Consider the following 25409-nt stretch of genomic DNA (forward strand, 5'->3'; position numbering starts at 1 on the left):
GGACCTTCTCTTATTCTATGACTTCTTACTTAAGAGTCTTTGGTGTGATCTTGTGAAAGGCTTTCTGCAAGTCCAAGAACAGTATGTCAACTGGATCATATATGTCCATGTGCTTGGTGACACCCTAAATACATTCTAACAGACTGCTGAAGCATGAGTTCCCTTTTGAGAAGCCATGTTGACTTCTCAAACAAGTCATGTTCATCTGTATGTCTGATATATCAGTTCTCTTCTATATTTTCAACCAATTTGCCTGCTATTAAAGTTAGGTTGTAGTTGCCAGGATAAACATAAGTATCCCAATAAGTAGCTCTGCACTTTCATATTTGAGTTTGTTTAGAACTTTGAATGGATACCATCTGGTTTTGATGACTTATCAGCATTTAATTTATCAATTTGTTCCCAAACCTCCTCTAGTGACACCTCAGTCTGGAACAGTTCCTCAGATATGCCTAAAAGAATAGCTCAGTTGTGCTTCAGGTTCAAATATATATAAACAATTTGAGAACCACTGAAAAAGGCAGCTACTTGAGTCTAATTTATAACATTTACAATCTTAGGCTTTGTTCCTGAAAAGCCACATAGTCCTGTGATGACATTACTCAGTTGACAACTGAGTTAATTTCTTCTGAAACAACAACTGTGAATGTTTGTAACTGCTTTCTTTTGTGCATGGCTATGGTAAAAGGAAAGTTGTTGGCTGCTGCAAATGTGAGCATGGAAGAAGAGCCTGGTACTCTACTGCTTTGCAACTCATACAGACACTTGCACTTGTGCAAATGAGTAGAAATTGGGTATACAACTAGTATGATTCTACTCCAAATTTGTACAGGTATAAACGAATCCACATGGTGCAAAGCAGTGGAGTATCAGACCCCAGAAGACCATATGCTTTCAGCTATTCCCTGGTAAATAATTTCCTTCCTACTTCATCAGCAGAATTCATGGCATCTTTTCATCTGTTAATCAGAGAAATCTCATTTTTAGTTGCTAATTCTGTTTACTTACTTCTAGTCACAAATATTACATATGGACTGTGAAAATTCCTGCAGTTTTATTGTCAGAAGTATATTTTATTACTGGGGAGTTGCACAAAAGCCAGATTATGTATTTAATAAACATTGAATAATTCACTGAGATTAATCATAATTTTTGTTTTAATGTTGGATCCATCATACCAATAAAGAAAACATATAATTATTTTTAACAAATTCTAAAACACAAACCATTTAGATTAACTTGATATTATTTGTAATGAAGCTGATTTTCTTAAAATTACTCAATTGGAATCGTACATAAATTATTTTGACTCCAAAGGACAATAAATCTTTGAAGTGATTTTAGCTCTTTCCAGTCCATCTGAAATCTCTCTTCTTTGCATCTGCACTTCAGATACTGGTCAGGATGCAGTCAGTTATTTTGCAGTTATCTTCAATTGTTGTATGTACTTAATTTTCTTCAGGCAAGTTCAAAAGATACTGGGTACCTGTATGCAGCAATACATCACCGTCTTGTAGCACTGCGAAGCTCTGCTGAGCAAGAACTGGATGCCAATCAAATTGACACAGAGCCCGAAACAGCCTTTCAACCATTAAACAGTGATAGTGATGATGATGATGAAGAAGATGAAACAATAACTCAAGTAAGCAGCAGTGAATCAGGTAAGCTGAGTTGTTCCTGGGATCTTTTGTGCTTCTTTGAACTTCTCTTGGTGCCCTGAGAATTAAGGAAGTCAATGTGTAATAGTAAGCTTGATGCTTATTGGTTCCTGTTAACAATTAAATTCTATTGGTCCCAGCTGCCGACCTGCTGCATGGCTAGAGTCTTGGCTGCAGGGCCTGCAGCCAGGACTCTGGGCATAATACAAGTGGCACCGGAGCCCCAGGCTGAAGGGGTCCGTAGCTGGGACCCCAGGCATGCTGGACTGGCAGTGGGAATCCCTGGGCATGGGGCCAGCAGCAGTGATCCCCATGTACAAAGGAGTGCTGCAGTACCCCCAGTATACCAAGTTTCCCGGTTAAATATTAAACTATATAACTGATAGAATTTTAATTGGTTAGATGGTCATTGTTTTTACACATTATTTCCATCCCTACTGAGAATCCCATTTTTTAAACTTCTACTTTCCATCAAAGTGCCCATGTTTTGGTAACCATCTCTCCAGCACTGAAATAGTTTTAATACTTTGACAGGCTTGTGTCAGCAGTACCAAATTCTTTTAAAATCAATCCTCAGAGTAGTTTTTCGATACAGGAATTCATGTCAAGATGTACAGGTTAAAAATTTTCAAGCTTAAAGTTAAAGCTCCTGAACCCATACTTGAATATCTCAGTTGAAGTGATAAGTAGTGCTAAGTTCAATTTCCAACTACTTTAGTGGGAGCTGAGTCCACTTATATCACTGCTGCATATAGCTCATGGTAGTTACTCTACTTGAACAATAAAAATGGTCATTTGATCCAAACTTATGTAATGGCTGATTTCTTTTACACATCAACTTATGCTGATAGACTTATAAGGGTGAATCTTCACTGCACCGTTATTTTGATATAACTAGTGTTATTTCGAAATAACGAGGCGAACATCCACACAGCCATTTTGTTGTTTCAAATTAATTTCGAAAGAACTGATGGCTTATTCCAAAATCTGTAAACATCATTCTATGAGGAATAACACCTGTTCCGAAATAGCTATTTCAAAATAAGGCACGTGTAGATGCTCCACTGCTGCTATTTCGAAATAGCCCCTCACGAGGGCCATTCTAAGTTATTCCTCCCCAGTGCCTCTTGGGGCTCTAAATCAAGATAGCACATCTACATTAAAGAAGTCTTCCTCAGACTAATTTTGAGGCTTCCCTGCAATGTAGATGTGCTATTTTGGAATAACTATTTCAAAATAGCTTATTTCCAAATAAGTGTGCAGTGTACACATACCCTAAGAGTCATTTATGGATGGTAAAATTGGTTGACAGTGCAAGCACCAAGAAATGGTATGTTGCTATAAGACATTAATAACTTTGATAAAGTGAGAGATTCTGCCTAACAGGAAATCTGTGGGGCTACTCATGCTGCCCAGGTTTAATCTGCTTTCACCAATGGAACAAAGATTACAGCTCCTAAGAAGAGTCCACATAAAGCAGGGTGTACTGGAGCAAGATGCTCACAAACCCCATTCCGATGGTAGTTAGCATAGCCTATAAAGTAGCTGGGGCCAATCACAGAGAAGTTGAGGGACTCTAGAGATAGTGTCCAGTGTTGAATGTGGTCTTTCCTTAGTGCAAGATGGACAATAAATGACTCATGGACCAGGTGAAGTTCATGAGGGCCGCCAGACACTTTATTTATTGTCTGCATCTGCAGGGATGGTTGTTTAACTCCGGTTGTCTGTATTTTGACATTCCCAGTCAATGGGAGCTGCAGGAAGTGGCGCAGACCAGGACACCACTTCCCCTAGCTCCCTGTGGCAGGGTAGCCCCGCCCCTCCCGAAGACTGCCGGAACGCCGCGAGCACAGGGGGGAAGCTCCCCCCCCCGCCGTGGCTCGGAGAGACACCCGCTTGCCCCGAGAGGGAGGGCCGATGCGCCAGCCGGGGGACGAGCCGGGACTGGTGGGCAACGCAGCCAATGAGCAGCGGGAGGAGGTGGGAGGAGGGACGTCACGGGGAGGCCGGCTGGGGGAGGGGCCAGAGGCCGACGAGGGTGGTGACATCATCTGCCTGCGCCCGGCGGGCAGTTTAAATGAGCGCAGAAGCCCGGCAAGCAGGGGGGAGACCGAGGAGGCGCACTACCCCCAAGAGCCGGTGGACGGACGCAGATACTGGAGGCCCTGGGCGGGACCAGAGAGTGAACCCAGGTGAGGCAAGTGGACCTGGGGGGAAGAAGTGGCCCAGGGCGGGGACGCGGACCCTGAGAGCAGGGGAGTTTAGGAGTCTCGACCCCCCCCTGCTAGGTGGGGAGTCTTTCCCTGACCTTAGGGCCCTGGGCCGGGGTCCGGAGCGAGGGCGGGCCCGGACCCCCTTCCCCCAACCGCCTAACGGAACCGAGCGAAGCCGGTCACTTCGAGGCGCTAACGACGGAGAAACTGAGGGGGGCGGACGTAAGCCCCTCCGCACAAGGGGGGAACCCCTACACTCCCATTCACCAGGAATGGTAACCCACGGCCAACAGGAGCTGTGAGTGGCCATACCTGTGGATGCACAGTTATATGAAGTCTGGCAGTCTACTGGGGCCAACCCTGGCAGACTGCATGCAGCCCGCAGGCTGCTTATTGCCACCCCTGCCTTAGAGGAAGGCAGACACTAAGCTGTCCAAGTGTGGAAATTCACCCAGGAGAGCCACCATTGTGCATATAGAGGCTCTAAATTGCATCTGTGTCTTCTCTTGGGAGGAATACAGCAGTGATGTTTGAATTATCATTAGTCACATGACATGTCTCCGAACGAAGCTGCAAGCTGTTCTCTTTTTATTTTTTAAAAGAATTCTTAAACAAGAATCAAATAACATACAAGTAACAGTTATGAGTGACTGTTTACTTTAGGAATCAAACACACCTTTTTTCCTGTTAACAAAAATATGACAGTTTACAATATTTGTTCCCATAATCATTTGTTGTATCTCTATAATATTCAGTTCACTAAACAAAACATACAATTATAAAACAGAACTTTTTCCCACGTATCCATTTGCAAATATTCTTATTCCATTAAGCAATTGGGAAAATAGTAATCTTTTTGTTTTTCTTTAAATTAACATATTTGGTATACAGAATTAATTTAAATGAGTGCCAGAACTTTAAAATTGATTAAATAATTGAAAATATTAACAGTAAGCACTTTTCCAAATAACTTAACATGAAAACGCCCTTGTTATTTCAACTGCCTTCTGTGTCCTTCCAAAATAGTCTTCATTGGCTTCCAGAAGGGTTTCAATTAATTTGAAAAGTTCAGGTGAAGCTGGATTCATTTCCAGAATTATTGACAGTAAAGACTTCTAATTCTTGCATAAAGGTCAAAGTAATCTCAAAGGTACAGAAGAGTAGATTTCCAAGGTAAATCTTTATTTTTACATTCATAGACTTCTGTTGAGATAGCAGATGACAAATAATCTGAGAACTGTGTTTTAGGTGCACAAAATAAGAGAATTTCGTGCAACCTTCTTCTGGTTTCTCCTGGATCATTAAGCCACACCTCTCTTTCATTTGTGTCCAAGTGATATTGACAATAGTACTTGTAGTCCCTTTCAACAAATCTTTGGGTGGCCTCAAGTATTTACTGCTTTATCTTGATCTCTTTTGTTATTCTTATACCCAGGGCTTGACAAACTATGGAAAACTCTACTCGCCAGACAAAAAAGGGACTCGCCACCCCTCCCCCCAAAGTATTTTTAATGGCATAAATTCCTAATAAGAATAAGAACAGTAATTACCAATTGCTAATAAGTTATTAATATCTCCCAAGTTATTAATAAATATCTTATAAACCTCTACCTTTCCCCTCTGCTGCCATGTCTCCTCCCCGTGCTCCATCAGCTCCCCTGGTACCTGCTGCCCCCCAGCCCCTCACCCTGCTCTGCTGTCCTGACTCCTGCCCTTCTCACTGCCCTCAGCCTTCCTGAGACCTGCCCCCCTCCACCAGCCCTTCTCTCCCGCCTGTGCCCACTCCTCCAGTAGCCCCACTCTGATCATGTGAGCTACTCCTCCTCATCCCCTCTCCTAACACCTCCCTCTACACACCTGCCCTGCATCTCTCCTCTGGTGGTGGTCCCTCTCCTTCAGGTGTCTGCCCTTCTGCTTCACCCCCAGAATCCCCTGGCACCTGCACCCTCCTAGTGCCTCTCCCTTCCCTCATTGCCCCTACCCCCTTTTTCCCCAATACCCACCCCCTCACCACCTTTTGCCCCCATTCTCCTCATACCCCTGTGCCCTCACACATGCCTTGCTCCATCCCCGCCTTCCTCATGCCCACCCCTTCTTTCAAGCCTTCTCCCAGCACCTCCCCCTCCAGCCCTCAATGCCCTTATCCTCTCCTCTCCCAGCATCACCCTGTCCCCCCTCCCACTGACACCTCCCCTCCTGCCCTTTTCCTCATTGTCTGCACTTGACCCCCTGGCATTTGTCTTTCCTGCACCCTTGTCCCTTGGTGCCTTCCCTTTTCTTCTTCTTCTCCTGACCCCCTTCCCTCCCCTCCCCTCAGCACAAGCCCCTTCCCCATATTTTTCCCTTCTCCTCCCCTCCCCTCCCCTCCAGTCTCTTCCCCTCCCCTCAGTACAGCACAAGCACAAGCCCAAGCCCCTATCCCTGCCCCTACCTGGCTTCTGCCTTCCACTTTGAGGGGTTGCCGGAGCGTTTTTGAATCCAGCGGTCGCTGGCCGTGACATCAGGATACCACGTCACGCCAGCATCTGGCGTCTGCTGGTGTCCCGCCCTCTGGCTCGCACCCCGCCTCCTCGCACCGGAGTTGCACATAGGCAGACCAGCGCTGAGAATCACCGCACTTCCCCCTTCTAATTACAATGCCTCCCTGCGGATCTGGCTTGTAGAACTGGTTTTTGACAAGACAGCTACCTGGAGATCTTTTAAAGAGTGATTTGGAAGATTGAAGTGTTCCCCAATAGGTTTCTGTATGTTTTCTTTATGTATATCTGATTCTTTCCCGCAGAGACTGTCCTGTTTGTCCAATATATATAGCAGTGGGGCACTGCTGGCATTTGATGGTATAGATCAAATTACTGGATGTGCAGTCAAATTACCTTTTGATTTGGTAGCTTATGTTGTTGGCTCCAGTGATGAATTTGCCAGTGTAGATATGTGGGCAGAGTTGGCATCATTTTTGGTTGCAGGGCTGGGTTCCTGGAGACTTATGATGTAGTTATGTGGCATGGTTACCAGAAAGAATTCATTTCAGGTTGGGGGGTTGTCTGTAAGCAAGAATAGGCTTTTCTCCCAAGGTCTCTGAGAGTGAGGGATCATTTTCCAAGATGGGTTGTAGATTGTGTATAATGCGTTGGAGGGGTCTGAGTTGTGGACTTTAGATAATAACAAGAGTTCTGTTATTTTCTATTTTGGGTCTGTCTTGAAGTAGTTAGTGACTTGGTACTTTTTTGGCTCTGTCAATTTGTTATTTCATCTCTCCAGGTGGGTATTTCAGTTTTAGCAATGCTCTGTAAAGATACTGTAGGTGATTGTCTCTGTCTGTCTGACCCTACCTCTTCCGCTGGGGTGGCTTCGGGCCACTTCAAAAATAAGTTAAGTGGTCCCCCATCTAAAATTATTGCCCACTCCTGATCTAAGCCATTCCCAAAAGAAATGGAGTAAGTGTCTAAGCCACACAGCTCCAGGAGAGGGGTTCTGCATGGTGGGTGAAGCCCTAACTGGGAAAGGCAAGCATCTAGCCCTACCTCTTCTGCCCAAGGCCCACCCCATCTACAACCCACCCCCTCCCATGGAGCCAAGCCCACCCTCCACCACAGAGTCTGGCCCCTGCCTCGGGCTAGTGCCTCCAACCCTAGGGCACCCCAGGCTCCCCCTAGTCTCTTCCCTTCTAGTAAGTGGAACAGCCCCAGCCTTCCCAGCTCTGGAGCGCTGAGGGACCAGGAAGGATAGGCTGCCCTGCCAGACCCAACCCCCTTCCACCTTGCCCTCTCCCCCTCCAGCTACCAGCCCCAACACTGGGCCAAGTACAGCCTGCTGCACACAGATTGGAGGGCACTTGGGTGGAGCATGGGCAGGGCTACTACTGTCAGTTTATGAAGGCAGTGCCTTCCCTTGCTCTCATTACCTACTGTCCCTGAGTTCCTGGCTATGGTTTTTTAGCAGAGATGGGTTCCTAGCTGCAGCCTGGACTTAGGTACCAAACTCCCTGAGAAGGACAGGGCTTAGGACATGCTCCTCTCATAGGCATCTCCCGTTGACCAGTTTAGGTGATTCCTTGCCTAGTTTATGGGTTTCTGTGGATTGCATTCTTAGTTGCCTATCTCTCCCCGTTCATTGTATAGAGAACCTATTTTCCTATCTCAGGCTTTGTGGATGCTAAGGATTTTCCAGGCACCTAAAAATTATGCATTGCAATGCTCAGCATCATTATGCCTAAACTCCTTTGTGACTTCAGGTCTTGGAGTAGTAGCAGGCCCCCTAGAGTGTTATGATCACATCAGTTTGTGGAAACAACCATTATTCTGTGAGAAGAGTTGATGCAGTGATCCCGAGGATGTTAGAAAAAATGGTTCTTGGTGAAGTGTGATAGTTGATGCTATTAGGCCAAAACAACTCACTGTGAGACAGATGACTCTCACATCTGATGCTTTCCGAAGAGAGGATTAAATCCCAGCAGTTCCTTGCTGGTAAGGGCTTAGAAGGGATGCTTCCCTTTACTTCCATCATTCCTTTCTTCCTTGACCCCTGACAGAAGTTTGTAGATGTGGATCCTCACAAATAAAGGAGAAGAGATAAGTATGGGGACTATACCGGTGGGATTAGGAAGACAGATGCTACTAACAGATGGAGGCAGGATACAAAAGCACACAGGTATTTTACAAACAAGGAAACCTCAGAGAAAGTTCAGAATCTCAGGGAAGCATGGGCCATTATAGCAGGGATAGGGAAGGGAGAAGAGACAATATATAAGGGAAATCAAATCAGAAACTTTGATGTGTGTAAACTAATGCAAGAAATGTGGGGAATAAGCAGGAAGAACCAGAAATGCTAGTTAATAAATTAAAAATGACATAATTGGCATCAGGACCTAAGGATGTAAGCTGCTAGTCAAGTCACTACTTGACTAGTCGCTTACCCCCATTGCTGCCTCTGTCAGAGGCAGCAAGCAGGGTGGAGCAGGAGCTGATGCTGGGGTGGGGGGAGCTGGCTTAAATGTCAGTTCCCCCAGCACTGCCTTCATGGGGGGCAGAGGAGGCAGAGGCACAGTGGGGACTGGGTGCAAGCAGGGACAGCTGATTCCCAGCTCATGCCCAGTCCCCCGCTGTGCCTCTGCCTTTTAAATGTAGTAAGAGCTGAGCCACCCAGCTCTTACTACATTTAAAAGGCAGAGGCACAGCGGGGTTAGCTCCCAGGGCCAGTTGCTAACCCCACTGAGACTCTGCAGACTCCCTTCTCCCCCCAATCAACTAATCAGGTAGTTGATGGAAATTCCATTGACTACTCGATTAGCTGATTAAACGCAATTTAACATCCCTATCAGTGACTTGGTTGGATAATACACACGAATGATTATAATAGTTGTATAGAAGGGTAGAGCTTGGAAGGCAGAGAAAAAATTAGTTGTTGCCTAATATATAAAAAATGTATACATCTGGCCTGAAGTTGAGATGAAAATAGGAAACAGATCTGTTGGAAGTCTTTGGGTAAGGATAAAAAACAAGGATGATGGGTCTAGGACACCTAATCCACTTAAACAGGAAGAAGAGATAGATGGGGATTAGATTAATTGAAGAGATGAGTGCCCAATCTCCCAGCCACCCTTCTTTTTTCCAGAGGTATAACAGAAATACTGCTTCCCACCCATTTTAATCCCCTCCTTTTGTGATTTACTCTCAATGAATGTATAAGACTTCTCAAAGGCATCAGCGAAAGATGCTATTTCATCCACAGTTTTCACATTTTATTCCTATAGAGACTGTTTCATGTCATCTTTACAGACACTTAGGAAGTGCTTCTGAGCAACAAGGTCAAACATTTCTTCAACTCCTTTTCCCCCATCAAATTTTTCATTTTGTTTACATATCCTCACTCATACTAGCATTTCTCTTCCGAGTCCTAAATTTCATTCTGTCTTTTCCAGGGATAATCTGAAATAATTTCAAAACAATTTTTTTTGAATATACAGTTATCTAAAGCATCCTGTACTGGCACTTTATTGAATATATTCAGAGCTTTACCAATTAACTTTGTAAGCAAAGTGGGGATTTTCTTGTCCTCGGAAATCTCATGAATCACAAAGAGCCTCTCAGAGGTAGTAAAATATTCTGTAACATTGCCTAACTTTTTGTATGCAGGAAACAATTGTTTCCAATTATTCATTTTTTAAAAAGTGGGATGGACTTTGAGGGAGGGCTCCGGTCCTCCAGCAATTGGTGTCTCCACTCTTTTTCCTTTTCCTCACCTGCTTTGGCTTGCAGTTCTAAGGTCTGCTGATGTGCTAACTCCTCAACTTGTATCTGAGCTGGTTTTCAGTTCCTTTAGCTCCAAGATTCAAAATGTACTTTCTCTCTTCTGTCCCCAGCAGTCTGAACAATTTACAATTGCATCACTCTTGCCTATCTTTCAGCTTTTTCTGTTTTTACTTCCCCTTTCCAAAATAAGCAAACAGAAAGTGACAAATTGGTAACCTCCTCTTTGACTGTTCTCAGCCACCATACTTAGTCTCACTGAAAATATTGTAAATGCCATCTGCAGTGCCTTTCACCCTGCTTTCTGCACCACTGTGAAAGGGTCCCTGGGGTTCAACATGGACTAAGGAACTACTGAGCCCTCCAAACCCACCAGCATGGGTTGTGTCTCACACTGTAATGTTAATATCAAACTATAAGTATCTGACAGGCACTGTACTTACACAGTCACCCACAGGCAGGGATATAGCTGAGTTATGTGAATGATTTCCCAGCCACTCATAAATCAGCAATAAAGAGGCTCCAGCCAGTTCCTCCAAGTTGCCCACTAATGTTCCCTCTAATCTTTTCAGTCCATGTGAGGATTTTTTCCATCCATCTGTAGAATAATTTTTATAAACACCGAGGCAAGTGCCAATGTGCGCCACAATTAGAAACAAAAAACCTAGCTGTAGGCACTTTGCTAATCAGCTGGGCAGCATTTAGATCTCTCCTGAGCAGCTGCACAAGTGCACAGCTTACAGGGAACACTGCTCCCTAGCCTTGCATACCTGAACTGTATTGTCTTGCACTGGTTTGAAGCCTGGTCAGTGTAAGCTTGTTACAGTATTAGTTAACTCCCTTGGTATGAAATACACATATAGTAGTCTTTGTAGTCTGATCTGAGGATCCCCAAGCACATCGCCCAAAGACACATTGTTGTAGGTAAAATATAAAATCAATTTATTAAATGAAGAATGATTGATTTTAAGTAGCAGTTAAAGATCAGAGTGAGTAGTCATGCTGACTTATCTGCAAAAGTGTGTATAGCTGTTCCGGGGTTATCTAATTAAATTATATGTATATAACCAACAAATATATTATATCCTGACTTTAACCTATTACTCTATTATTAAATACTGATTTGATTCAAAGTGTGAACATAATGAAATAACCAGATATATTAAATTCTATTTCAGATCATTCTAGATGGATACGCAGACAGCCTGTTGTGTGCTCATGACAACTACATATGATTAGAACAATATAATTAGTAGCTCATTTTGCTGAAAATCATAAACCATCTCAGCAGATCCTTGTATAAGGAAATCCTATGCACTTACACTATATGATTTTCAAGCAAAGATTAACTTTTAAGGCAACATAAGCTTAATACAGCAGATACGGATGTCAGAAGCACTTTAAGGATTTCAATCTTCATCTCTTGTAGTGGAAGGGGAATGACAGGATGGTCTCCACTATTCAAGAAGCATTACAAAACCTTCAGATCTGGAATTGATTGTATATAGAGACAGTAATAAAGTGAGGGATTTAATATCTTATCAAAGTTCACTCATCGTATTGATAGAATTGTGATATTTCTATAAGAATGTATATTTATTATTTCTTTATATAATGTTTATCCACAAAAAGCTGTGTATCATGAAAACGTTAAATGTAGTTTTATTGGAAAAATCCATTGTTGTTGTTTGATAACATTTAAGATCCTATACTGCAGTCCATATTCAAGCAGAACTCCTTAGTTATGTCTATACTGAGCTGTTTTGTGCAAAAAATATGCAAATGAGGCAAAGCGTGGACTATCGCTGTGCCTTATTTGCATCATTAATGAGCAGCTGCTTTTTGCGCAAGAGGCTTTTGCGCAAAAAAGAGCCCTCTACACAGGTCCTTCTTGCGCAAAAACCCCCTCTTGCACAAGAAGCGTTCTTCTGCATTTTTTTCAGGAAGAAAAGGACCTGGGGATTACAGTGGATGAGAAGCTGGATGTGAGTCAACAGTGTACCATTGTAGCCAAGAGGGCTAATGGCATATTAGGGTGCATTAGGAGGAGTATTGCCAGCAGATCCAGAGAAGTGATTATTCCCCTTTATTCAGCTCTCTAAGGCCACATCTGAAGTACTGTGTCCAGTTCTGGGGCCCCCTCTATAGAAAGGATGTAGATGCATTGGAAACGGTCCCGCGGAGGGTGACCAAAATGATAAGGGGGCTGGAGTGCATGATCTAGGAGGGACTGAAGGATTTGGGTTTGTTTAGTCAGCAGAAGAGAAGAGTGAGGGGTGATTTGATAGCAACCTTCAACTTTCTGAAGGGAGGTTTCAAAGAGGATGGAGAAAGGCTATTCTCAGTAGTGATGGATGGCAGAACAAGGAACAATGGTCTCAAGTTACAGTGGGAGAGGTCTAGGTTGGATATTAGGAAAAACTATTTCATTAGGAGGATGGTGAAGCACTGGAATGGATTACCTAGGGAGATAGTGGAATCTCCACCCTTAGAGGTTTTTAAGTCTCGGCTTGACAAAGCCCTGGCTGGGTTGATTTAGTTGGGATTGGACTGCCTTGGGCAGGGGCTGGACTTGATGACCTCCTGAGGTCTCTTCCAGCTTCGAGTCTATGAAAACTCCCTTTTCTTATACAAAATAAGTAATTGCACAGATGGCACGTGCAAATGGATGCACATACAATACTTCTGGAGATCTGTTTCAACTTTTGCCTTAAATCTGTGAACTAAAACTACAGATACATGTAATAGCTTTATTAAGTACTGGTATCCCTGAACACTGTTTCCTTTGATGATGTATGTCTAACAGCCATGCTAACACATACAATAATCCAACGAGTACTAAAAAGATCATCACTTGATGGTAGTAACCCCACCAACCATTGCCCATTGTCTAACCTCTATTCGAACTAAGCAGATTGAGAAACAAGAATACTGGATCCTTCTTAGGCCGTTGCATGTTACAAAGACAGCATTTGATGCACAGATGCTCTCTGTTCTTCTTGCCAACAACAACAAAAATAAGGAAATATCCATATTCACCTCACTATAGCATTTAATACCATTGATTATAAATTATTTGTTTTCCACCACCAGCAGCTACAGATGTGAAAAAAATACCCTGAAATGGCTTCTGCCTTTTGTTTGAGAATAAACCCAGAGGCTTGAATAGTTACTTCTCTCAAAAGGTGCCACCAACAGAGTACCTCCCATTTCATTAATCATTTCTATGAAGTTGTTGGGAGAAGTTGTGAAACATGGATTTAGATGCCAGCACACAATGAACATTCAGCTCCATAACGTTTAAAAAGAATAATAAATCGTACTATTTCTCAGAATTTCCAATGCCTCAACAAAATTAGCACCAGCATGAAGAGCGGTTGGCTAAAAGTGAATCTGGGAAAGGCTGAGGTGATGCTGATAGAAAAATGGAAATGCCATTGTAAGGGCATCTGCCCTCAAGTTAGGTCACTGTTTTGGGAGCCTTTTGCATCTACTTTTACTGATGGCAAATAGCCATAAAAATGCACCTTTTCTGTGACTGACTAATCCTGCTGATCGGTTTCATACCTGTCAATAGATATCTCTCATTACTGAGCTCCACTTTTTTATTGTAATTCACATCAAGAAAAAGCTACACACACTGAAAAAAACTTCAACTGTTGTTAAAGGCAGCAGCCCATGTACTCAGCAACAGGTCATAATAAGAATGTTGGTGAGTTTCTCCATTCTCTGAACTGGTTTTCCTTTGAATGCTGAGTTTGATTCAAATTTATCTTGACAATCAAACTCTCCAATGAACAAGATCTTGGTACCTCAACAATTTGCAGCCATGACTCCCACAACAACTATGTTAGTTTACAACCACAAAACTGTCAACAAAGGAAGGCTCAGGAGTGAGATACAGAACTTTCATAGATGCTGCCCTGATATGCATACCCAGAAGATACACGGATACAATGGAATTGTGATAATTCAGAATTAAATGAATGACCTATATCTTGTGAGTTTGCTCTTCCCCCCTGAAAGTTTACACACCCACATCACCTATGAGCTGAGAAGGGAGAAAGAAATGTTGTTTCTCTTTTTAACTACTTTGGAGGTGTTCAGTTATAATAGTAATGGAGCCATATAAATGCATATTCATGGTATGAGTTTTTAATTTTGATATCTTGATGCATTAAATTATTTGTGCTATTTTAGTGTTGCACTATAATCTCTACTTTTTAAAAATAACATTACTATGAAATATTCTCAATACTGAATTAAAGTATTTGAATTTATTGCAGCATATAAAACAATTTTAGCCAAACAATTTACTGATAACATACATTTTCAGTCTAACAAGATGTCATCTTCTGTGTCTCAACTATACCTCTGAATAAAAATAAATATATTTTTTTAAAAAAGGAAACCTGTCACTTTTTTTAAAAATTCAGGCTCAATAGGGGGACCAACTTACAGGCAGTCCCCGAGTTACGCGGATCCGACTTATGTCGGATCCGCAGTTACGAACGGGGCCCGTCTCCCTGGTCTCCAGCAGACCAGGGAAAGGAAGCAAAGCGGCGGAGCACGCGGACAGCGGACAGCCCAGACGCATCTGGGCTGTCCGCTGCCTGCGTGCTCCTTGGATTTGCTCTGCTTTGCTCCCCGTCTCCCTGGTCTGTAGACCAGGGGGACGGGGAGCAAAGCGGCAGAACACGTGGGCAGCAGACAGCCCAGACATGTCTGGGCTGTCCGCGGCTTTGCTCTGCTTTGCTCCCCGTCTCCCTGGCCTGCAGGCCAGGGGGACGGGGAGCAAAGCCGCGGAACACGCAGGCAGCGGACAGCCCAGACGCGTCTGGGCTGTCCGCTGCCCGCGTGCTCGGCGGCTTTGCTCTGCTTTGCTCCCCGTCTCCCTGGTCTGCAGACCAGGGAGACGGGGAGCAAAGCAGAGCAAAGCCGCGGAGCCCAAGGGCAGCAGGACAGCCACGGCGTGTCTGGGCTGTCCCGCTGCCCCCGTGCTCTGCGGCTTTGCTCCGGACGCCTGTGGTACAGCAGCTGGGGCGCTGCCGGTTGGTCCCGTAGCGCCGCTCTGGGCGCTACTGGACCAACCCGGCAGCACCCCAGTTGCTCTGCCCCAGGCGTCCTGATTCAGCCACTGCTGGTCAGTTTCAGCAGCGGCTGAATCAGGACGCCTGGGGCAGAGCAGCTTGGGTGCTGCTGGGTTGGTCCAGTAGCGCCGAGGAGAGGAGCTGCTCTGCCCCAGGCGTCCCCAAGTCAGCCACTGCTGAAACTGACCAGTGGCTGACTACAGGAAGCCCCTGCCCCGGGCTTTCTGGAATCAGCTGCTGATCAGTTTCAGCAGCAGCTGACTTGGGGATGCCTGGGGTTCTTAAGTTGAATCTGTATGTAAGTCAGAACTGGCGTCCAGATTCAGCCGCTGTTGAAACTGATCAGTTTCAGCAGCGGCTGAATCTGGACGCCAGTTCCGACTTACATACAGGTTCAACTTAAGAACAAACCTACAGTCCCTAGCTTGTACATAACCTGGGGACTGCCTGTATTTTAATTGTGAAAAATAGTCAGTATATAACCTGTGCACACAAAACTTCCACTGAAACCAATAAAGATTTGAACATACAAGGAATGCAGAATCATACCCTTAAACATTAACTCAGTTATAATTTTCAAAAGTAGCTGAAAACTCACCTTTTCTGGAAAAAGAATGATGTAGTAGTCAACATTAAAATTTATCTGCTTCTGATAGATTGATAGGCAATCTGATAAAAACCGTTTGATGATCAACATGGCCCAAGTGTTTGGTAATGAAATTTAGAGCCTTTCACCTTCAGATCCGCAGGCTAAATCTCTACCTCAAACTTGTTACCATTTTCTATCATTCATTCACCTATTTAAAATGAGTTTTTAGTTCACTACTCTTCCTAGTGAATAAGGGTCCACATCAGCAAACCGCCATCACATTTGTCACTGAAACTCACTGCTACTGGCAATCTATGCAGAGTGGCCAAGGACTGAAAATGTATGGGGACTAAACTCCATTTCTCCTTGGGGTAGTTCTTCCATGACTTAAAATTGATGCATGCTGGCAGAGAAGTTTACACTGCTATTCCCTCTGGGTAAGTCTACACTAGCCCCCTAGATTGATCTAGGGAGGCTAATGAGGGCAACCGAAATTGCAAATCAAGCCCAGGATTTAAATATCCTGCGCTTGATTTGCATGTTCCTGGCCGGTCGCCATTTTAGAAATTGACTAGCCCAAAGTAACTGCCCGCTTCTACATGTGGCAGTGAAACAGAATTCTGATTTAAAGCCCTAACTCGAATTAGATGGTATTCCTCCTGCAATGAAGTTTACCAGCTAATTCAAATTTAGGGGCTTTAAATCGGAATCCCGTTTCACTGCCGCGTGTAGACACGGGCAGTTACTTCGAGCTAGTCAATTTCTAAAAATATTTAAATCCCGGGCTTGATTTGCAATTTTGGATGCCCTCATTAGCCTCCCTAGATTGATCTAGGGAGCTAGTGTAGACGTACTCTCTCTTATTCCCTCTCCTATACAAGCTAAAAATGCAGACTTCAGAGCTATGTTGTCTTTAACAAACACTACAGTCATTAAAAAATTATCTGCAAATTTGAAATTTGCGGTAAGTGAAGTTAATCCACTTTCATACTGAAGATGTTTCCCCTGTACAATATAAGCATGGATTGTCAAGGAGAGGAAACACACCTATCCATTGCTGTGGTCATGCAGTGAGCATCTTGGCTACAGTATTCTGGACTTCCTAGAGGTACAGAATACTGTTGAAGACATCCCATTTGATGGACCTAAGCTAGTGATCCCCAAACTTTTTGGCTGATGTTCCACCTTGCCTGATCAACATCCCCAACCCCAACCCCAAGGTTGCGTTTAGGAGCCGGGGCCAGGAGTGGGGCTACAGCTGCAATAGGAAACGGGGGCTGAGTCCAGGAGCACAGCCAGAAGAAGAACTGTAGCGGAGAGTGGGCCTAACCATGGCTCTAGTGTTACAGCTGGAGCCATGGTCCAAGTGGGAAGCCAGGAGCTGTGGTCAGGGTTGGGAGCTGGAAGCTATGGCCAGGAATGGGGCCAGATTGGGGCCAGGAACCTAGGGCCACAGCTGGGGCCGCAACCAGAACTGGGTGGCACTCCCTTCCCACTTCCCATGGGGGATAGCCCAGGCCCTTCTGGGCTTCACTGAACATTCCTCCATGCCCCACAGGTTAGGGCCTGGCCTAAGCTTTTCAGAGAAGAACAGGCTTCTTGCTCTACACCCTTACAGATTCAAGGACAATGTTCAGGCCTTCATGTGCCTGCAACAAAGGGTATGTCTACACTAAAAAGTTAATTCAAACTAAAAGCCCTTAGTTCAAATTAACTTTAATAGCAGCTATACATGCAAACCGCTAGTTCGAATTTAAATCAAACTAGCGGAGCACTTAATTTGAACTAGGTAAACCTCATTCTACGAGGACTAACGCCTAGTTCGAATTAACTAATTCAAATTAAGTTAGTTCAAATTAGTGCTGTAGTGTAGACATACCCAAAGAGATTTAGCAGGTCCCAAACTGCACAATGTTCCAGATAGATTTCCTGCAGATGGAATTGGAATTTTCTCAGATCTTCAGAGCCTGCAAGGAGAACCAGACCTCAGAAAACATAACCTCTTTCCTATCAGTCTATATACACCTCATTCTAAAGAGACAGTTTTGACACTGCAGTCAAATTCCTAAACAATCTACTTCTCTGGAGTATTATTATTTCCCTCCCCCCATTGCCCTGCTATTCCTTTTGCCTCTGCCTCTCCCTACCCAGTGCAGCTCCCCTGCAGGAGGCGGCTCGTACAAATCATGTGACTGAGCAATCTAGGGGAGCATGTGACTCCTCTGCATTCCCCCCCCCCACGCTCTGCCATACCTTGCCTCTGCCTGGAAGCAGAGAAGATAATAAAATGTTTAGTAAATGCTGAATGTTTTTTCCAGGCTCCCACATATAAAGATATAAATTTTATATAAGAAGTATGGTAAAAGCAAAAGTGGATGATTTATGCTTATTACATTTTCATAACTAGTTACATGAAGCAGACATAGAACATTAATCAATAATATAAGTACAATTATGCTAAATCAAAGGAAGTTTGGCCTTCCAGCCAAACACAGGATTGGGAACTGAATCAGCAGTTCTGAGTTGGTGATCTTGGGGGCAAGTCATTTACTTCTGTGCCTCATTTTCCCATGTAAACATGGATATTACATCAGATGTGTGAGTTTTAAGTTAGAAACACTTTCAAGAAAGTTTAAATATCCTAAGTTTGTATAAGTGCAAAGTAATACTATTAGTATAAATTCTAATGGTCCAATACTTGATTTTCTAGCTCTGAAATATTTTCCATGACTAAAAAAATAAGGGTATCCCATTATACACAACCACATACCCTCAACAATGGCTTAAGTTAGATGATCTTGCAGTAGGGAATGCACAACCAAACAATTTGAAAATAGTCTTTTTTGAAAGACAACACCCAGGCAGTCTGGATGCTCTCTTTCAAAAGAGCCCTGTTTGCATTCAAGAATGCCTTTTTTCAAAAGAAACAAAAAACAGGACTGCTAGGAATGTAGCCATGTTAGTCTGGTGCAGCTGAAACAAAAAACAGGACTGTGGGCCAGACCCACTTAAAGCTCATCACCTATTAAACCATCTTGTTAGTCTTTAAAGTGCTACACAGTCCTGTTTTTGTTTCAGCTGCACCAGACTAACAGGGCTACATTCCTAGCACTTTTGAAAAAAGGCGTTCTTCCTTGTAAAATGAGGTTTACCTCAGTCCAAAAAACCACCATGTTCTTTCGATTTAATTTCGAAAGAACACGGTAACAGTCTAGACACCGGAAGTTTTTAAAAAAAAGTCACTTTAAAAAAACAAAACCCTGTAGTCTAGACACACCCTGGCTGGCAGTGACCCCGCACTCCATGCAGACTGGGAAGCTGCCAGAGGCAGGACGCAGTTTGACAGCCCAACGTCCCTTGCCCACAGTCAACAACTCCCCTGCGTAACCGCCACGCCCCACCCCCTCCGAGCCGGTTCTGACTGGCTCTGTGACGGCAGTTGTTCTTCAGCTCGCGCACTCACCTCCTCAACTCGAATCCAATCGCTTGCTCTTGACCCTCCCCACTCCTAGGCCTATGGGCACACGAGGGAGACGGGTGAAGGGAAGGGACAGGCGCATGCGCAACCCATACTACTCCCAACACAGAACGCCCTTCTCTATGGGCTAAAGTAGATAAACACCCCGTGGGCTCTTACTCCACTCCTTCCTAGGTTTGGCGTTCTCTTCTCCCTGATTGGTTGACATGTGCTGGTCCTCCTACCAGTGGGCGGGGAGAATTCCCCTCTATGGGTGGCGGGTCTATTGAGTCGGGCGCATGCGCAGTTCATATTGTGCTCCAGTGGGTGGGTGTGCCTGTCTTCCCTCTCCCTCACCAGCCTTTGCCCGCAGCGCGTGCGCAGTGCGTTCGGACCAGTGCGCTGGGTCCGCGAGGACCCGGCTGGCGCGCACGTACTATGTGAGCTTAGCGTTTTGGAGGGAGCGGGCTCTGGTTTGCCCGGATCTGTCTCCGCCCCCTCGAAGAGCTGCGCTGTTGGAGCCGCCACGGGTGGGCTCCCGGTGCAGGCTCCCGGCCATTACGGCCCCGGGCTATGACCTGCTACCCGGGCTTCCTATGCGGCTGCCGCTGCGCTGCCAGGCGGGCGGCCGCCCTGCGCTCCCTGCTGAAATACCAAGCGGCGGCTGCGGCTTCGCCTCCACTGGCCGGGCTGCCCGGCGGGCTTCAGCGGCGACTTCTCGCGCGCAGCCGGCTGAGCCCGGCCGAGTCGTTGCTCCCCGCCCTTGCCGCCGCCGGGTTCGCACCGCTGCGGCTCCTCCAGCAAGAGAGCTCAGGCTCGCTTGCACCCGCTCCCTCCGCGCTGGGCCAGCAGAGCTCTTCGGGGTTCGCCTTGTCGCGGCGGGGGAGGAGCGCGGGGCTCGCCTGTGGCCGTGGGTTCCGCCCCTCCCGGGTGGTGGTGGTGGCCAAGACCACCAGGTACGAGTTCGAGCAGCAGCGCTACCGCTACGCGGGGCTCTCGGAGGAGGATCTCAAACAGCTGGTGAGTGCAGCACAGCTCATCAACCCCAGCCAGGCTCGTTCCCTGGCCCCTCCGGTTCCCCCTTGGGTAGTCCCAGTTTCACCCGTTCAGGGAAGCAGGCCAAATCAGCCTCTGTCGGGGAACAGGCAACTCTGTCTGTAGGCATCTAGAGCCAAGAAACTCTGAGATCCTTAAAACTACATGTGCTTTTCAGTATGGCCTTGGCTCCAGCCTCAGGGAGGTGCACTTTTTTTACTGTTCAGCTTGAGAGAAACAAGGTGGAATAGGTAATAGCTTTTATTGGACCAAATTATGTTCATGAAAGAGACAAGCTTTCTCTCTCTGTGAAGTTCAAAAGCTTGCCTGTCTCACCAACAGTACTTGTTCCAATACCAGTTGCTACCTCATTCATATCTTTCTCATTTCCTGGGGCCAGGAGGGCTACAAAATAGTGCAAACAACCATGCAGTTTCAAACACTGCTTTCAGACATTAGCACAGTGCTGCATACATTGGCTTTCATAGGCAGTAGGAGAACAGTTCAGATTTCTAGTGTTACTAACTGGTTTAATGAAAACAAATAATGTAAGTCTCAGCAAATTCAAAACTTTGACAGTGATCTGATTGTAGGACATTACATACAAATGAACTAACTATCATTGTGTAATATCAGCTGGAAACATCCTTTATAGATTAATCACCAAAGTAACCAAAAGGATATGTTAAAATAGAAACTGATTTGCTGGCAGCAGCCTCACAGCCTTTCTTTGTTTATTTGTTCTTTTGAGTTTGAGATTATTGCAGCTAGTTCCATCATCCAAGCTAGGGATGTTAAATTTAGATTAATTGGCTAATCGAATAGTCAATGCAATTTGCATCGGCTATTAGATTACTCAGTAAGGGTGCCTCCAGCTTTGAAGTGTAACAGCTGCCCCAGGAGTGTTGCTATCCTTGAAAGGCTAAAGATCTGTGGGGAGCGTGGGGTCAGCAGGGGACGCAAGCATTCCCCTGCTGGCCCTGTGCTCCTTGCACTTTTTCAAAGCTTCAGAGTCTCCCATGTGGAGCTGCTGCTTTGAAATGCCACGGGGAGTCTGGCATCAGGATCCCCGTGGCATTTCAAAATGGCAGCATTGCACGGAGCCCAGAGACAGCAGAGAACTCCCCATCTGACCCCAGGCTGCATGTGGCATTTTAAAGTGGCAGTGCCATGTGGAGCCCAGGGTCTACTGCTTTGAAAAGCCGTGTGTAGCCCGGGAGCCTCCTGGGGTCTGGCCCCAGGCTCCATGCAGTGCTGTTGCTTTGAAGCGCCTCTTCCCCTATCCTGCTACCTCTTTCTGATAAAGGCAGCAAAGGGGGGAGGCGACTAGTCAACTAGTGTGTCAACTATCCAATAAGCATTATTGGATAATAGTTCACATCCCTAATACAAGTAGTAGTACCTAACCCCTAGTATTCTAGGTTTTGGCTTGCCTAGTTCATTTGTAAGAATGTGCATTGCACCAAGAATCTGCTTCTGTTTATTGTATGTTTGAATCCACTGTCAAACTTGGGGTCTCCTAACTTTCTGAGGGTAAGTCTAGACTACATGCCTCTGTTGCCAGAGGCATGTAGATTAGGCTACCAGACATAGGAAAATGAAGCGGCGATTTAAATAATCGCCGCTTCATTTAAATTTACATGGCTGCTGCGCTGAGCCGACAAACAGCTGATCAGCTGTTTGTCAGCTCAGCGTGATAGTCTGGACACGCGGGTGGCGACATCAAAGGTATTGGTTGACCACCCAGGTAAACCTCATCCCAGGAGGCTTACCTGGGTGGTTGACAGATACCTTTGATGTCGACACCCGCGCGTCCAGACTTATCGCGCTGAGCCGACAAACAGCTGCTTCATTTTACTATGTCTGGTAGCCTAATCTACATGCCTCTGGCGACAGAGGCATGTAGTCTAGACGTACCCTAAGTGACACCGTAGGCAGGAGTATAGACATAAAATGGTAGACATTTGAAATTTTCAGATATAGCTTTGGTCTTAGCCTGTTAGGATTTATTCTGCATCTTTTTGATAAACTAAGGGCAACAACAGATTTAACACTCATACAGCTTTGATGTCTTCCATGTTTATAGAGTGCCATTAGAAGAACACAAATCTGTTGTTTTAAAACTTTTCTTTCTTGTGAATTTTGAAATTATATTTCCTATGGTGGCTGCAATTGCTGAGATTAATCTGTCCAGTAATACTGTGATATGGTAATTCAAAAGGCTCATGTAAGTCAGTTACATTCTGGATGAGAAGTTCCAAGAACTACTATAAGACTAAGAGAATTGTCCTAATATTTGCTTTGTGTATGTGGTAAAAGCTATATATGTATGATTCCCTTCATGCAGAGAAAGGGATACCATTGTTTCCTTAGCTCTGGGTTTCTAGCCTTATTTGTAGGCTTATGGGGGCTATTTTTGACTTCTCCCTTTCCTGTCACTGTCACAGCTATATCCCAAATGTGTTATTTCTTTCCCCACCACAGCTATATATTCAGATCCTTATATCCCACCTCAGCCACTATAAAATCCTCCCCTTGGGCCTTCCAGAAGCCTATGTCTAAGTACACATAAAATGCTGTTGTGAAAATAACTTCTTGTTTATTCTCACTTTCTTTGGATCCACCATATTTATTGACATTTCTGTTTACCTGCTCAAATTTAAGAGTCTGGAACCTGCAGAGTAGTGAAAGCCAGAAATTTTTCATGAATTTGTGTACCACTGTGATTGGCAGGGCTCGCTGAATGGCGGTGAGCCCCACTTGCCAGCCACGTGGTTCTGTGCTCCGCGCATGCGCATATCGCTCCGCGCCAGCTCTTCCGGGGTGTAATCTACTTGCCATTGTCGAGCCCTGGTGATTGGGGTATTTGTTTAGACACATAGACACCAGTAGGGATGTCAAGCGTAGTCGACTACATGATTAAGCTATAAACCTAGGATTAAGCAGTTAATTTTATCAACTACACACATTCCCCACCCCTTTGGCTGTCTCCGTATCAGAAGAAGCAATGGTGGTTGGGGGTGGGGGGAGTGGAATGTGATACCTATGGCTTTTAGGCTGGCTTCCCACCTGCACTGGATCTGCAGAGCTGCCTGCTCCCTCCCCTGCACTGCTGCCTCTAAAATCAGAGGCAGCAGCATAAGGCTGGGGGCCGGAGAAGCTGTCAGGCGCTGGGAGCGCGGACTCACCGTAGACATGGCACGGTAGACTCACCTGCCAACAAGGGCTAGTGCTGCCTCTGGCCAACCTGCACTGCTGCCTCTGATACAGAAGCAGCAATACAGAGTGACGGGGGGGTCCACAGGTGGGGGGCTGGGACCACTCTGGCAGCCAGCCCTGCCCCCTGGGGACTATCGAATAATTGTATAACCTCTAAGTTTTGTTGTGGTTACATGATTATTCAGTTAAGTGCTATCTAGACTGGGACCACTGTGGACAGAGGCTGCTCCGCAGCAGCCTCCTTGACACTGCCCCCCTGCGGGCAGAAGTGTGAAGAGGTGGGGGGTAGGCAGCTCTGCAGAGCCAGTGCTCCTGCCTGCCTCTCCTCACTGCCTCTGAAGGAGGTAGCAAGGGGGTGCCAGCGGCTACATGGAGCTGGCATGTGCTGAGAGCCAGCTTGAAACCCGGCTTCCTGCATGTACCAGTTCCCACCTGTCCACCTCACACTCTGTGTGGTTGTGAGGGAGGCATGTGGCTCTATGGATCCGGTGCTTATGGGAGCAGGTTCCCGCTTGCTTCCCTTGCTGCTTCTGATACAGAGGCAGTAAGTTGGGCATGCGTCAGTAAGATTAATTATAAGCCTAGCTTTATCGGTTAATCATGTAGTCTACTACATGTTGACATTCCTAGCTCTATCTCTTCTTTGTGTCTAATTATTAGTATCGGTGTTTCCTAATATTCAAGGACAGAATTAGGGATGTAGAAGAGTAGTCAATTAGTCAACTACCCTATAAGCCTAGGCTTATCAGGTAGTTGAGTCGACTACTCTCATTTCCCTCCCCCTTCCTTGCTTCCTCTATAACAGAGGCATTGGGAGCGGGGGAGCAGAAGCTGGTGTGGGGTGGAGATGACTTAAAAGCCGATTCAGCCAGCACCATCTCTGCCATGCCCCTTGCCACACCCCTTGCGCTGCTACCTCTCAGAGGCAGCAGTGCGGGTGGGCCAGGGGAGGCTCCTCTGGCAGCAGTCCCTGTCCACAGGAGGTCACACTGGGGCTACTCCCTAGTAGCAGCCTCTGTTTGCGGCAGCCCAGGATGGCTGTCAACAGAAGCTGCTCTGTCAGCAGTACCTGTCCATGGGGAGTCCCAGCTCCCCGCTGGGCCCCCCTACAGACAGGGTCTGCTGGACAGGGCATGAGCCAGGACTGAGTAAACCCTGGTCTCTGCCAGCTCCAGGAGACTCTCCCTCCCCTGTAGCTCTGCAGTTTAAATGTAGAAGGAGCTAGGCTGCCTGTGTGCCTGGCTCTTACTACATTTAAACTGAAGAACCATAGCGGGAGTATGCGCTTTTCCTTATCAACTAATCGTGTAGTTGATACAAAGTGTATCAACTAAACGATTACCCAGTTACTCACCTCTTAACATGCATGTATATATTCTGATAATCCGGCACCTTTAGGACCCACGGGGTGCCGGATTATCAGATATGCTGGACTATTAGAAGGGGGGGGGCTGTGAGAGGTCTGGGGTGGGGTGGGGGGATGCTACCCCAGACTCCCTCATAGCCCTCCCTTCTGATAGTCTGGCTCTGCCCCAGGAGTCCCCGATTCAGCCGCTGCTGGTCAGTTTCAGCAGCGGCTGAATCAGGGACGCCTGGGGCAGAGCAGCTGTGGTGCTGACGGGTTGGTCCCGTAGCGCTGCTCCTTGGCGCTACTGGACCAACCCAGCAGCACCCCAGCTGCTCTGCCACAGGTGTCCCCAAGTCAGCCGCTGCTGATACTGATCAGCTGCTGACTCCAGAAAGCCAGAGGCAGAGCTGCTCTGCCCCGGGCTTTCTGGAGTCAGCCCTGGTCAGTTTCAGAAGTGGCTCAATCGGGACGCCTGGGACAGAGCAGCTGGGGCGCTGCTGGGTTGGTCTGGTAGCGCCAAACCTCGGCGCTGCAGGGACCAACCCAGCAGCACCC

At 45.9% G+C, this 25409-nt stretch overlaps 2 protein-coding genes and 1 long non-coding RNA gene across 10 annotated transcripts in view; 2 read left to right on the forward strand and 1 right to left on the reverse strand.

The window, feature by feature from the left end:
* Positions 1-14527, forward strand: part of RANBP3L (RAN binding protein 3 like) — a 51263-nt gene extending 36736 nt beyond the window's left edge. For 2 of the 4 annotated variants that reach the window (XM_075932536.2, XM_089779417.1), the window contains exons 14-15: positions 1463-1661; positions 11295-14527. In XM_075932536.2, the coding sequence (XP_075788651.2) occupies positions 1463-1661; positions 11295-11338 (243 nt within the window). In that variant the 3' untranslated portion in view covers positions 11339-14527. Of the gene's footprint in view, positions 1-1462; positions 7285-11294 lie in introns of those variants that run through there. The other 2 variants (XM_075932535.2, XM_006116755.5) reach the window with 1 other exon arrangement.
* LOC142829972 (uncharacterized) overlaps positions 1-19506 on the reverse strand; it is a 33304-nt gene extending 13798 nt beyond the window's left edge. Inside the window, exons 1-2 of one of the 4 annotated variants that reach the window (XR_012904952.2) lie at positions 19259-19506; positions 1140-1716 (exon numbers count right to left, since the gene is read on the reverse strand). This is a non-coding gene — a long non-coding RNA (uncharacterized LOC142829972). The other 3 variants (XR_016349943.1, XR_016349944.1, XR_016349945.1) reach the window with 3 other exon arrangements.
* Positions 19507-19581: 75 nt separating this feature from the next.
* Positions 19582-25409, forward strand: part of NADK2 (NAD kinase 2, mitochondrial) — a 47931-nt gene continuing 42103 nt past the window's right edge. Inside the window, exon 1 of one of the 2 annotated variants that reach the window (XM_006116756.5) lies at positions 19582-20272. In XM_006116756.5, coding sequence (XP_006116818.3) covers positions 19826-20272 — 447 coding nt within the window. In that variant the 5' untranslated portion in view covers positions 19582-19825. The remainder of the gene's footprint in view (positions 20273-25409) is intronic. The other variant, XM_075932538.2, reaches the window with a different exon arrangement.

Source organism: Pelodiscus sinensis, chromosome 6 (genome assembly GCF_052426305.1).
Source record: "Pelodiscus sinensis isolate ZL-2025 chromosome 6, ASM5242630v1, whole genome shotgun sequence".
Lineage (NCBI taxonomy): Eukaryota > Metazoa > Chordata > Testudines > Trionychidae > Pelodiscus > Pelodiscus sinensis.